The following is a 13,803-nucleotide window of genomic DNA, read 5'->3' as shown; positions in this document are numbered from 1 at the left end:
CAATCTGTTTTGAAATTTCAGCACTTTATTTACGACACTATATCCCGATGTCGGATTCATTTCAAATTCATCAACTATCTTTTTGAGGAATTCATCCTCCTTCTGTTTTTGTTCAATCTCATAAATAATTACTAGTTCGGCTGAAATGGTGGCCATTAATCTGCCTTGCTCAGGTAATATCTCTTCAATCTCGGATTTCTTAAAATTTTGCAAGATCTCTTTCTATTGAGTAAGTAAGCAAGCCAAACTCCCCATCGATTTTTTTCTTAAGGCATCAGCAACTGTATTGGCTTTCCCGAGGTGATATTGAATTTGAAGATCATAATCTTTTATTGGTTTGAGCCATCTTCTCTGCCACATATTCAACTTTCACTGAGTAAAAAAATACTTCAAACTTTTGTGATCTGTATAAACCTCGCACTTTGCCCCATACAAGTAATGCCGCCAAATTTTTAAGGCAAATACAACTGTGGCTAATTCTAAGTCATGTGTCGGGTAGCTCTTCTCATGTGGTCTCAGTTGTCGAGAGGCATAAGCAATTACCCGTCCATCCTGGATTAACACACCCCTGACTCTTATAAGACGCATCACTGAAAATCACAAAGTTTTCCGTACCTGTAGGCAATGTCAACACTGGTGTTGTGGTTAGTCTTGTTTTCAGTTCATGAAAAGCATATTCTCTTTCGTCATTCCATTCAAATGGTTGTCCCTTGCGTGTTAGTTGGGTAAGAGGTACAACTATTTTTGAGAAATTCTTGACAAACCTTTTGTAGTACCCAGTTAAGCCCATGAAACTACAAACTTCTGTCACATTTGTTGGTGTAGGCTAGTTTATAATTGCCTCAATTTTCTGTGAGTCTACTGAAATTTCATCTTTGTTGATGACGTGCCCTAAAAAAATAACTTGATCCAACCAAAACTCACATTTCGTATGTTTAGCAAATAATTTCTTTTCTCTTAAGTGTTTGCAAGATAGTTCTCCGATTTTGTTCGTGTTCAAATCTATTCTTTGAATATATCAAAATATCATCGATAAAAACCACAACAAATTCATCAAGATAAGTCTTGAAAATCCAATTCATAAGGTCCATAAATGCTACAGGTGCGCTAGTCACTCCAAACGGCATAATGAGAAATTCATAGTAACCGTACCTTGTTCTAAATGCAGTTTTCTCAACATCTTCTGCCTTTACTTTCAACTGGTGGTAGCCAGATCTCAAATCAATCTTCAAAAAGACTTGTGAACCCTGTAACTGATCAAATAAATCGTCAATTCAGGGTAATGGATATTTATTTTTGACCGTTACTTTGTTTAGTTCCTGGTAGTCAATGCACAAACGTAAGGTTCCGTCTTTCTTCTTTATAAACAACCCGGGGGCACCCTGTGGCAAAGTACTTGGTCGTATAAACCCCTTGTCTGGTAAGTCTTGCAACTGTTCCTTCAGTTCTTTCATTTTAGCTGTGGACATTCTATATGGAGTTTTTGAGATAGATTGGGTGCCTAGGACAACATCAATGGTAAATTCTATCTCTCTGTCCACCAGTCCCCCTGGCAGTTTGTCAAGAAAACATCTAGAAATTCTCGGACCACAGAAATATTATTCAATTCAACATTCACAAATTGTTCAGATAAAACACTACGCAAATAACCTTGGCACCATTTCCTGATCAATTTACATGCTTTTATTGCAGATATCAAATAAGGTGGAGGCACTATCCCATTACCCACAAATTCAAATTCAACATGGCCTGGCGGTTTAAACATAACTCATTTTGCTACACAATTGATAGTGGCACAATATTTCGATAGCCAATCCATACCCAAAATTATATTAAAGTGCTGAATGTCCAAGGGTAACAAGTCCACATGTAAGGTAATATCACCAATTTGTATGTCACAAACACGATACACAGGTGTACACAATACAAATTCCCCAGATGGAGCAGATACACATAGCAAATACGACAATGATTCTAGGGGTCTAGTCAATTTAGATGCAAATATAGTAGACACAAAGGAATGTGTTAAGCCGGAATCAATTAACACAAAAGCATCTTGATTGCATATAGAAATAGTACCTGAGACAACAGCTTCAGTATTCCGTGCGTCACCTGGGACTAATGCAAATACTCTCCTCTGTCTCATTGTGTCCCTGGTAGCAACAGGCTTCGTAGTATTGCCCGGTTTCGAGATGGATCCGGTTGAGCTAATAGCTGGTTTTTCACTTTTTTACTGTTTAGTTTGGGTGCAATCCCTTGCCGTATGCCCCATTTCGTCACATCTATAGCATGCCCCAGAAATTCGATAACAAACTCCACGGTTCTTCTTACCACATTGAGTACATGTTGGCGTCGTATTCCTAGTGGAGCCCGAAGTGCTTGAAAACCTCGTGTTTTGTTTCTTTGATGGCTTCTTTCCTAAGAAAAGGCCTTGCCTTTTAATGTTCTAGTTGGCTGGTGGCTTGCCTCGGTTGGCCATGTTAGTTTCTGACATCAAGGCTCGGTCTAACACATCCACATATGTGGGCAATTTTGGCACATTTACCCTCTCCTGAATGTCATTGTGAAGACCATTTTCAAAATTCCTCGCCTTTTTGTAGTTGGTGTCGACCATATGTGGGGCGAACCTAGCCAGTTCGGTGAACTTGGCTTCATACTCAACCACGGTTATATTGCCTTGCTTTAACCCTTCAAATTCCGACACCTTTCTATCGCGGACACACTGAGGAAAGTATTTCTCATGAAAGAGTGCAAGAAATTGTGCCCAATCAATGCCTTTGTTATCATCACGGATTAGCATCCACCATCTTCTTGCTTCATCTTCCAATGTAAAAGTGGCCAATTGTACTTTCTGTGTCTCCAGGCATAGAAATACCTCAAATAATTTCTCAATACCAAGGACCCAAGCTTCATCCTTCAATGGATCTACACCCCCGTGGAACATTGGTGGCTTCATTTTCCTAAACTCTTTAGTCAGGGCTATTGTTCGATTATCATTTTGCAAATTCGGTATGGGTTGCACCGGAGGCGGGGGTTGCGGGTGTTGCCACTGTTGTTGCCATTGCTGTTGTTGCCTTAGTGTTTTTGCCATGTCTTGCATCATTCTCTCTATTCGGTCTAGCCAAGTAGTGGAGGACTTTTCTAGCTCATCGGCTCTTGTTCTCACCATTATCTAATGAAACTTGCATTATATTTTACATAGACAGTATGTACAATATTCATATACAAAGAGTACATTTATACAACTAGACAACAGTTATATACCATATACTTGCATACCTAAATCCTCTTAGCAAGTTCTCAATGCATTCCACACATGTATTTATCATATGAATGCAACTAATGTCTTTTCTAGACACTCTATCGCTCATTTGGACAAGTGTGTGAGTCATTACTCGTGTTTTGATACCACTTTGTCATGACCCGAACCCGCCCTTATGGATTAAAGTCATAACCGGCTAGTAATCACGAGATTACCTGCGGCCTCTCTAAAAATCAAACCATATTTAATAATAGCAGGCTAAACTGCGGAAGCATCACATACAAGAATTGTCCAATGAGCTGTGCACATATGGTTTAATCAAAATTTTTCTCATATACATAAAATTACTCACACCATGGAATATTTGCATTACGTATGTACTATGCATATCCAGGATCATTTTACAGTTTCAGTACCAAGTCCCATGGTCATACACAACGTTGGTCATACCTGACCATAAGAGAACTAAAACAAAAGTAAGGCCTCTGCATGAGGTGACTTTGGTTGACCTCACAAAACTTGGTTTCTCAACGCTCACTGGGGCTGGGGTTGGACGTCTCGCTGCTCACCTACATACATATAAATAAAGAGTGAGCTAATGCCCAGTGAATAATACTAGAGTAAAGAGGTTAATGAATGAATTTCATTCATAAATGAGTCATACTTATAATGTAAATATTTGAACCATTATTCTCACTCACATCAGATTTATAAATCATAACAAAGCAAAACAACTTCCGGTCCACTACATCACATCCATATGCAAAACGACCTCAGGTCCATCTCATATATAAAACAAAATGACCTTGGGTCCAATACTCATTCATAGATCGACTTTAGGTCTAATGGATCCATGTACCAAGGACCTCTGGTCCTCCATATCATATTACTAAATGACCTTGGGTCCACCATGCTTATATTCATAATTATGCACATACGATCGTGATCAAATCCATACTCATATTCAAAACCACCTTTGGTTCAATTTGTATATAAGATGACCTTCAGTCTATCTTGTTAAGCATTCCAAATGGCCTTAGGCCCAATCCGTGTCCTCATCAAATATACCAAATGGCCTTAGGCCCAATTTGTGTCCTCGTCAAACATGCCAAACGGCCTTAAGCCCATTTCATGCTCATATATCAGTCACTTCACATACTTTATTACGAATCAAGTGAATAGAATACTCATTCATAGTACAAATTCATATAGTCAGAAATTTACCACGTAGGTATCATTTAGAAAACAATACATATATAAAATTATCTTTACTAAGATATTACTCAGAGTGTCCCGGTGCTTGATTTGTCCTTGCGCTTGACCCTACATAATTCATAACACATTGGATCATAATACAATTCATTCCGTTCTTTAATTTGCTTAATGTTCGAGGGGCTTCTTCCATGCTCTTTAACTCATGTAGTGTACCCAATGTATGCCTAAGAGTGCTTAGAGGTGAAAAAGAATAGAAAACGAAGCATAAAACATCTTTTCAAAATTTCTGAAACAAGGCTCTCCGCTCGAGTGCAGCTTCCTTCGCTATTCAAAAATAAAGATGGTCGCTCGAGCGTAACTTTCGTCTCTTGAGCAGTCTGCAAAAGTAATGGTTGCTTTAATTTCTCCCTCGACGGTCGCTCGAGCGAAAGACTAAGTAAAAAAGGTCCTCGCTCGAGCGCCACTTTGGTCGCTTGAGCTATCTGTAAAATTTTGTAAAACTTTTGGGAGCTTGATTTCCACGCTTGAGCGACACTTTCCTCGCTCGAGTGGACAAGTCAAATTCTGAGTTTTTCATAACTCTGTTTGAAGCTCAAAACACATCTTTAAATGTTCAAAACTCATATTTTCGGTCCAAAACTATGGTAAACCATCATACGACATGGGAACCTAGATAATTTGAGGCCAATTACTCAAATTATGGGTTAAATTTTCGAAATCAAGCTTAAACCATAAGCTTGAAACCATGTATGTAAAATCCATGTTTCATATCTTGCATATACAAGCTTGAAAACTGAAAATTGGGTTTCAAAACATGACAATTCATGCATGCATATGTCAATCATCTCTCAATTCAACATGGTTTTTATAATTTATGCTCAAAAATGAGAAATCACAATAAATTCAAGCATGCATGCCCAAGTTGATCTTAAATTCAACGCATTTAACTCAATTCTCATATTTATCAACATATACTTCTTGAATTCACATAGTTATGAACTTAAACTCATAAATTTGAGTTCAATTACTCACCTAGAGTCTTTAACTCTTCCAAATCTAGTTTGTTCTTGGGCCTAGTTCTTCAATTCTCCAAGCTTTGAGCTCAAGTCCTCAAATTTGAGCCTCTTCTCCCTTAGAATCACACTTTCTCTCTTGATATAGGCCTTTCTCAGATTTTGCAAGGTTAAGAGCTCCAAAATTATGAGCCTAGGCACTTGTACTATATATATAGTGGTGATTAGTTTGACTAATCATATTTGCTTAGAGTTAATCAATTGCACTTAACTTAATCAATTTAATTTAATTATTTTGATCCGAATCAGTTTTCAATTAAATTTCACCATAGGCTCTAAAAATTATGCTAATTACAATAATACAACCAATTTTAGTTTATATCGCCTCTACGACTTTCAATTTAATTTTTATAGCAGAAAATCAAGCAAATTTTCCTACGATGAATAGATATAAATTCACAAACACCCATGATCATATAATTAGCACTCAAAATCATATCAAGCTCATAATTGTAAGCATAATTAAGATTAATTAACATAACACAGAGTAGGGTTGTTACATTCTTCCCCCCTTTAGGAAGTTTGGTCCCCCAAACTTATGTTACATTCCGTTGGAAACAAATGTGGATAGTGCTGTCGCATTTCTTCTTGTTTTTCCCGCGTGGCATCCTTACCATAATGTTCTTTCCATTCCACCTTTACCATTGGAATGGATTTGTTCCTCAACTATTTTAGTTGTCGGTCGATAATCCATTATGGCCATTTCCCTTACTCCATATTTTCATCAAGTGCTATTCGATGATAGTCAATTACGTGGAACAGATCTCAAAGATAGCCCCTCAACATTGACACGTGAAACACATTGTGCATTTGTTCCATTCCTGGTGGTAAAACAATTCTATAAGTAACTGGACCAAGTCTCTAGAATTTGAAACGGCCCAATGTAGCGAGGTGATAGTTTACCCTTTTTACCAAATCTTAGTTGGCCTTTCATCTTATTTATGCAGATGAACACATGATCACCAACCTCATACTCAAAGGGTCTCCTTCTAACATCTGCATAACTCTTCTGTCGGCTTTGAGCTGTCTTAAGGCTTTGTTAAATAATTTTGATTTTATCAGTAGTTGTTTGCGCAAGCTCGGGCCCAAGCAAGACCCTATCCCCAACTTCAGTCCAACATATCGGAGATTTGCATTTTCGGCCATACAAAGCTTTGTATGGTGCTATGCCAATGCTGGAGTGAAAACTATTATTATATGCAAATTCGGCCAATAGCAAGTAAGTCTCCCAATAGTGGTGATTAGTTTGGCTAATCATATTTGCTTAGAGTTTATCAATTACACTTAACTTAATCAATTTAATTTAATTATTTTGATCCGAATCAATTTTCAATTAAATTTCACCATAGGCTCTAAAATTATGCTAGTTACAATAATACGACTAATTTTGGTTTCTGACACCTCTACGGCCTTCAATTTAATTTTTATAGCAGAAAATCAAACAAATTTTCCTACGGTGAACAGATATAATTCACAAACACCCATAATCATATAATTAGCACTCAAAATCATATCAAGCTCATAATTATAAGCATAATTATGATTAATTAACATAACACAGAGTAGGGTTGTCACATTTTTGGTTGACATGCCAACGGAGGTAAAGCACTAACAGGCTGTTTTAAAGGAACCAACTTGCACAGAGGTACTAGAGTGCAGCATGGAAGAGGCTTTTGAAATAACTGAACAAGTTATTTTGAAAGAGAAACAAGTACGACCATCAGTTCAGTTTGGCTCATTTCCTCCAGCATTAGTAAACATGGTATATATACTGCCACAGGAGTTCTAGGCTGAAGATGGAAACCAAGAAGGTTAGGAAGATGACCCTATTCCAGTTTCTAGTGAAGATTCACAGGTTAGCATGATTCAAGATGAGTCTGAAGTGGTCACACCAATGGAAATTGAAGATGAAAGTAAGGAGGTGAGTATTAATCTCTCGTATCCCTTTGAGTACCCTACAACATCTATGATGCAGCACGTTAAGCCCATGTATATCGAGGCTTACTTCGATGGAATACAAATGAACAGGGTGTTAGTAGACAATGGGACAGCAGTGAAACTGCTTCCGAAGTCCTTTTTGAAGAAATTGGGTAAAAAAAACCCCAGATTAATCCCAACCAGCACAACCATTGCTGGCTTCGCTGGGGATAAGTAGATGGCTCACGGTATCCTATCCATAAACTTGAGTGTGGGAACTGAAGGTTGCATGACAACATTCTTTATTATAGATAGTAATGCCAAGTATAATGCTTTACTTAGTAGGGATTGGATCCACACCAACAAATGTGTGCCTTCCTCTCTACATCAGAAAATAGTGATGGCCCTATGCAATAAAGAGACAAAGGAGATCAACGCAAACCCTCAACCCTTTATTGCTTGTGTTAATTTTGCAGAGGTCAAGTTATATACTGAAGGAGTGACACTACTCAGTATATTGAGGAAACCTGATGGAACAGCTGAAGTGACAACTAATGAGGAAGTAGCACACTTGAAGCACTTAGTGCAAGAGAATGCTGATGAAGAGTTCATCACCAAGGATGACAATGATGCCTGGTTGTTGGCCAAAAGATAAGACCCAAGAAGCTAGACCTTGGCCTTAGTCAAGTTTTCAGCATTAGACATAAAGTCAATAGTCCAGAAGGTTTAGAAACAAGAGAGGGAAGCCATGGTGGTTGGTTGTAATCAGGCACAACAAAAGATCAAACCTTTTACCCTTGATAAGTACTGTGCATTGGACATCGAAACAAAAGTCTAGAAAATACAAGAAGAAGAAGCCTTATGAACAGATTTTGTCTATGAAGAAGAGGGCAAAGATGTTGAACTAGAGAAGATGGGAGCGGAACAAAATGAAGAAGTTGCTTCGAAGGCAGAAGAAGTCAAAGGAGAAGTATTGGTAAGTGCTCAAGTACAAGACCCCTTGGAAGAAGTCAATTTAAGAGAAGGTTCTGCACAGCAACTCACTTGTATCAGTGCTTGGTTAAGTTCTATTGACAGGAACCAGTTGTTGGTAGTCCTAAAGAAATATAAGGATTGTTTTGTGTAGTCTTATAATGAACTGCCAGGATTGGATAGGTCATTAGTGGAACATAGGCTCCCTATGAAGCCTAACTTCAAACCATACAAGCAGAAACCAAGACAAATAAGCCTTGAAGTGGTTCAGAAAGTGAATGAGGAAATTCTCAGGCTCCTTAAAGTAGGCTTCATCAGAACAACCAGGTATGTTAGTGGTTGTCTAATATTGTGCCTGTGGTTAAAAAAAAATGACAAGATGAGGGTATGTATCGATTTTAGAAATCTGAATTTGGCAACTCTAAAAGATGAATACCCCATGCCTATAGTGGATCTATTGGTAGATAGTTTAGCAGGGCACACGATTTTGTCTATGATGGATGGGCATTCTGGTTACAACCAGATCTGCATTGCAGAGGAGGATGTCCACAAGACAACATTTAGGTGTCCTGGGAATATTGGCACCTTCGAATGGGTAAAAATGCCATTTGGTCTAAAGAATACTGGGGCAACATATCAGAGAGCAATAAATACTATTTTTCATGATCTTATTGGAGGACATTTAGAGTGTTACATTGATGATATTGTTGTAAAGTCCCAGTCTATGGAGGAACACTTGGTTCACTTGGTAGCAGCTTTCGAAAGAATGAGAAAGTTCAAGTTAAAACTTAATTCTCTCAAATGTGCTTTTGATGTATCAGCTGGAACCTTCTTGGGGTATGTTGTGCACAAGAAGGGAATACAAATTGATCAGAATAAAGCCAAAGCCATCATTGAGGCCAAACCTCTATCAAGTAAGAAAGAAGTACAAAAGTTCCTTCGTTAGGTTAATTTTCTTCGAAGATTTATTTTTAACACTGTAGGGAAAACTAAAGTATTTTCTTCTTTGTTAAAGTTGAAAGATGAAGAGGTGTTTATGTGGACGACAGAGCATCAAGCTGTTTTCGAAGGAATTAAAGCCTACTTGGCCAAGCCTCTAGTGTTGATACCGCTAAAAAACGACAAGCCCTTGAAGTTATACATTGCTGCAGCAGAAGATTCATTGGGAGTTTTCCTAATCCAGGACAATGAAGAAAGCAAGGAGCAAGCAGTTTATTACCTTAGTAGGTTTTTAAATTCTTGTGAATGTAAATATTCAGGTATAGAAAAGTTGTGCCTTGCATTATACTTTGCAGTAATGAAATTAAGATATTATCTTTTGCCTGCTGTTGTCTTGGTAATTGCAACCACAGACTTAGTTAAGTACATGTTATCTAGATCTATGTTGAGAGGAAGAATTGGCAAATGGATATTAGCTTTATCAGAATTTCATCTAGAATATGTCCCCCAAAAGGTAGTAAAAGGACAAGTTTTGGCTAACTTATTGGTAAATCATCCATGTCAAACAGAAAGCCAAGAGATAATGGACCTTAGTATGATCAATGTTGAGCCATGGCAAATGTGGTTTGATGGATCAAAAGCCAGTGGTTTGGTTGGAATTTGTGTTATAATTAAATCACCACAAGGGGTAGAAACCACACTTGGTTGCAGAGTGGATGAAACTACTTGTTCCAATAATCAAGCTGAATATGAAGCTTTAATAATGGGGCTTGAGATACTTATTGGATTACAAGCTCATGCAGTTGATATATTTGGAGATTCCCAATTGGTAATTAACCAAGTAAAAGAAATCTTCAAGTGTCAAAGTGCAAGCATGTTACCATATTATATTCTTGCACTGCATTTGCTTTCTCAGTTTCAGATAGCCAATGTGACTTATATCCCAAGATTCATGAACCATAAGGCCAATGATATGGCCCAAAAGGCTTCGAATTTCAGAAGAAAGGGGAATACCCTAGTGGATATAAGTCAAGCAACATATCAGAAATTAATACCAACCTTGGCTAAAAGGGGTATCATGGTAGAAGTTAACCAGAATAACTTAGAAGAGCATGATTGGAGACATCCAATCATTCAATATTTAACTGACCCATCTTCGCAAGCCAGTAGGAAAATTAAATTACAGTTTATGCAGTATATAGTGTATAACAATGCTCTTTACAAAAGAGGAGCAGATGGGTTGCTGTTGGAATGTTTAGGGCCAAAGGAAGCATTAACTACTATGGCTGAGGTCCATAAAGGTATTTGTGGTGCCCATCAGCCTGGTGTGAAGATGAGATGATTGCTTCGAAGGCATTCCTACTATTTGCCAACCATCCTAAAGGATTGCATAAAGTATGCAAAAGGATGTCAGGCATGCCAGAAGCATGGCATGATAAGACATGTTCCGATAGCTGATTTGTATGTAGTAGTGATGCCATGGCCATTTAGAGGATGGGCAATGGATCTGATAGGGAAAATATATCTGCCTTTTTCGAAGCAACATTGTTTCATTCTAGTGGCCACAGATTACTTCACTAAATGGGTCGAAGCTATGCCTTATAAGGCTGCGGATCAGACTGAAGTTATTGGATTTATCAAGGAATTGATCCATAGGTTTGGCATCCCACAGACCATAACTATAGATAATGGGACTGTTTTTGATGGAAAGATCGTAAAATCTTTCGCAACAGAGTTTGAAATTAACCTTGTTAATTCCAACCCTTGTTATGCATAAGCAAATGGTCAGGCTGAGTCATCTAACAAATAAAAAGGAATACAAAGAGTTGTGGAAGACAATCCTAGGGATTGGCATAACTTGTTGTTAGATATGTTGTGGGCCTACAGAACTTCTCCAAGGTCAAGTATAGGAATGCCTTAGTATATAACATGATGCAGTGTTGTCTTGGGAAATTAATATTAAATCCTTGAGGGTAAAATGCCAGGACTAGTTAACTTCTGAGCAATACCATCAAAGCATGTTCTTGGAATTAGAAAGTGTGGATGAAGCTAGAATTTTGGCATTAAATAGTATTCTTTTCCAAAAGAAGAAGGTAACCAAAAACTATAATGAGAAAGTCAGGCACATTAGCTTTGATGAAGATAATTTGGTATGGAAGACAATACTTCTAATAGGAATTAAAAGCCATAAGTTTGGAAAATGGTCACCTAACTGGGAAGGACCATACCAAATTCATAGAGTCTTGCTTGGGGGAGCATACCATTTGAGAAATCTGAATAGATATGTGCATCCTACGAAAATTAATGGCAGATACTTGAAACCTTATTATCCAATTATGTGGGAAACACAAGAAGTGTAGAAAATGCTAAATAATATAATGATAGAGCATGACACACTCACATAGATAATAAAAGGTTTTTCATTTTATAAGGAATTAAGTACATGTAGCCATAAATTGGCCCAGAAATCAGTACAGTGTTTCAATTATTCCCTTGCAATTGATTCTCTACTTTTAAGGGATGGGAACAACTGAATGGTTGTAGCCATGTCTTGCTTTTTTGTCAGCCAATCCTTGATTAGTAATTTGTAGCTTCTTGGCATTTCGATCCCAGCCTAGGTTGACTATTGCTAGCTCTTTTTCTAGTTAAGCTTTCTTCTCCAACAACTGGGATCGAAACTGGAATGCATAGGAGTGTTGTCCCTTTAATTCAAACGCTTCAGCATAGATGTGGGATACAAACTCCTTATCCTTCAATAGTTTTTCTTCTGCAGCCTTAGCCATTTGGCATATATTGATGTAAAAGTCTATGGTCGCTGCTACCTGAAATAGGTGGCTTGAAAAGGCCAGATCAGATTGCTCGAAAGTCTGGCAACATTTAAGGAAACCATCCTTGATGATAGATCTCTACAAAGCTTCAAATGGAATCCTCGAAAATGTTTGCTGTAAATCTAAGTAAATGCCCAAGTCTGCTTGAGGTAAAGAGGCTTTAACAGCAGTAGAGGAGCTTTCAAAAATCTTTGGCAAGGAATCAGTAAGGGTCAATGGCTCAATCTCACTGCTTGGTACCCGAGCTGGTGAAGAGATGCCAAACAAGCTGGCTAGCCGAGCTTCGAAGATGTCTATCTCCTTCTCTAGCATTATATGCATAGAAGGATTGCAGGTTGAAGGAAGAGATGGAAGCATGTGAATAGGTGAAGGAGTAGAAGTTCCCCTTGCAGATTCAATAGTCCTGGCTTCCAGTAAGTCTAAAGAAGAGGGACTGTAGCTAGATGGTTGAAAGGAAATTGGTGAGCCGCCAGTGTCTTCCTTGCGAGTACTAGTTATCACTAAAGATGAAGTGACCATTGGAATTCTCTCAGGTGATACATGAGCTTCCATGATTATGAGAGAAGTAAAATGAGAGAAGAGGAAAGATAGATGGGGCAAGTATGGTGTTAAGCTTGGGCATAAGGAAGGTGGAATGCTTTGCTTTGAAAAGGAAGGCATGTAGGATATAGAGTTGGGAAGTGGAAGTACCATCTGAATAGGCTCTATAATCATTGGCACTTCACTATAAGCCTTCCTTGTTCTTTTTGAGACCAAAGAGGCCAATGTCGGAGGATGAATGACTGTTGTTGCATAAATAGAAAATAGAAAGAAAATATTAACTCTTTTTGTTAAGTCTTGAAAGGGAATCAAAAGGAGTTAAGGGAGAAATTACCAGCCTTAGAGGTTGTACTGGTAATGATTGAAGAGCTGCGAAGGGCATAGAGCTTAACAGTCTATTTTTTCCTTGCAACCTCCTTTTGCAGTGCATTAACAACAGTAGCTTCATCCTTTAGTATTTGTTGCTGCCTCCTCTTTTCAGACCTCTAAAATACAATATTTTCTTTGGAATGTTCTTTTTCCACGGCCTTGGCAACTGCCTCGTGAATAGGATCACTAACAAGGTCAGAAGGAGAAACTGTTATTTTCTTCTTCCTCTTCAATGGTATTTCTTTCTCCTTCTCTGCTTCTTCCTTTTCTATGGGAGCCTCAGGTGTCTCATTTTCAGGATGGTCAGAAAGAGAAATTGTTATATTCTTTCTCCTCTTCAATGGTGTTTCTTCTTTTTCTCTTCTTCTTCCTCTTCTATAGGAACCTCAGGTGTTTCCTCTTTAGGGTCAAGCAGAAGTTTTCTCTTCTTTTGTTGTTGATGCTTGCCTTTGAGGATATTCACGGCTTGAACTCTCTGAGGTTAGTCCTCCTGTGAGGCTCCTACACCAAAGAGAGGCTAACTAAGTAAGGCATCATAAAGAGAAAAGAAAAAAAAAAGAAAAAAGAAAGAGAGGTAGCAGTGCACACCTTTCTTCGAAGCAGCTCTAGTAACTCTAAGAGGAGGAGATGGGGCTATCGAAATAGTCCTTGTGGTAGCAGGAGTAGGAGCTGGGATAGTAGGGGCAGT

General features: G+C 38.2%; 1 protein-coding gene across 1 annotated transcript; it reads right to left on the bottom strand.

Moving 5' to 3' along the window:
• Nucleotides 1-2,446: 2,446 nt before the first annotated feature.
• On the bottom strand, nucleotides 2,447-3,169 carry LOC145813197 (uncharacterized). The gene has a single exon (XM_082908472.1). It carries the CDS (start codon nucleotides 3,167-3,169, stop codon nucleotides 2,447-2,449), a length of 723 nt encoding a protein of 240 aa, XP_082764598.1.
• Between the last annotated feature and the right edge of the window lie 10,634 nt (nucleotides 3,170-13,803).

Source organism: Camellia sinensis, chromosome 15 (assembly GCF_055761805.1).
Source record: "Camellia sinensis isolate YWXY chromosome 15, ASM5576180v1, whole genome shotgun sequence".
NCBI classification, from domain to species: Eukaryota; Viridiplantae; Streptophyta; class Magnoliopsida; order Ericales; family Theaceae; genus Camellia; species Camellia sinensis.
Note: the sequence above shows the minus strand (reverse complement) of the source record. Positions and strands in the feature narration are given on the sequence as shown.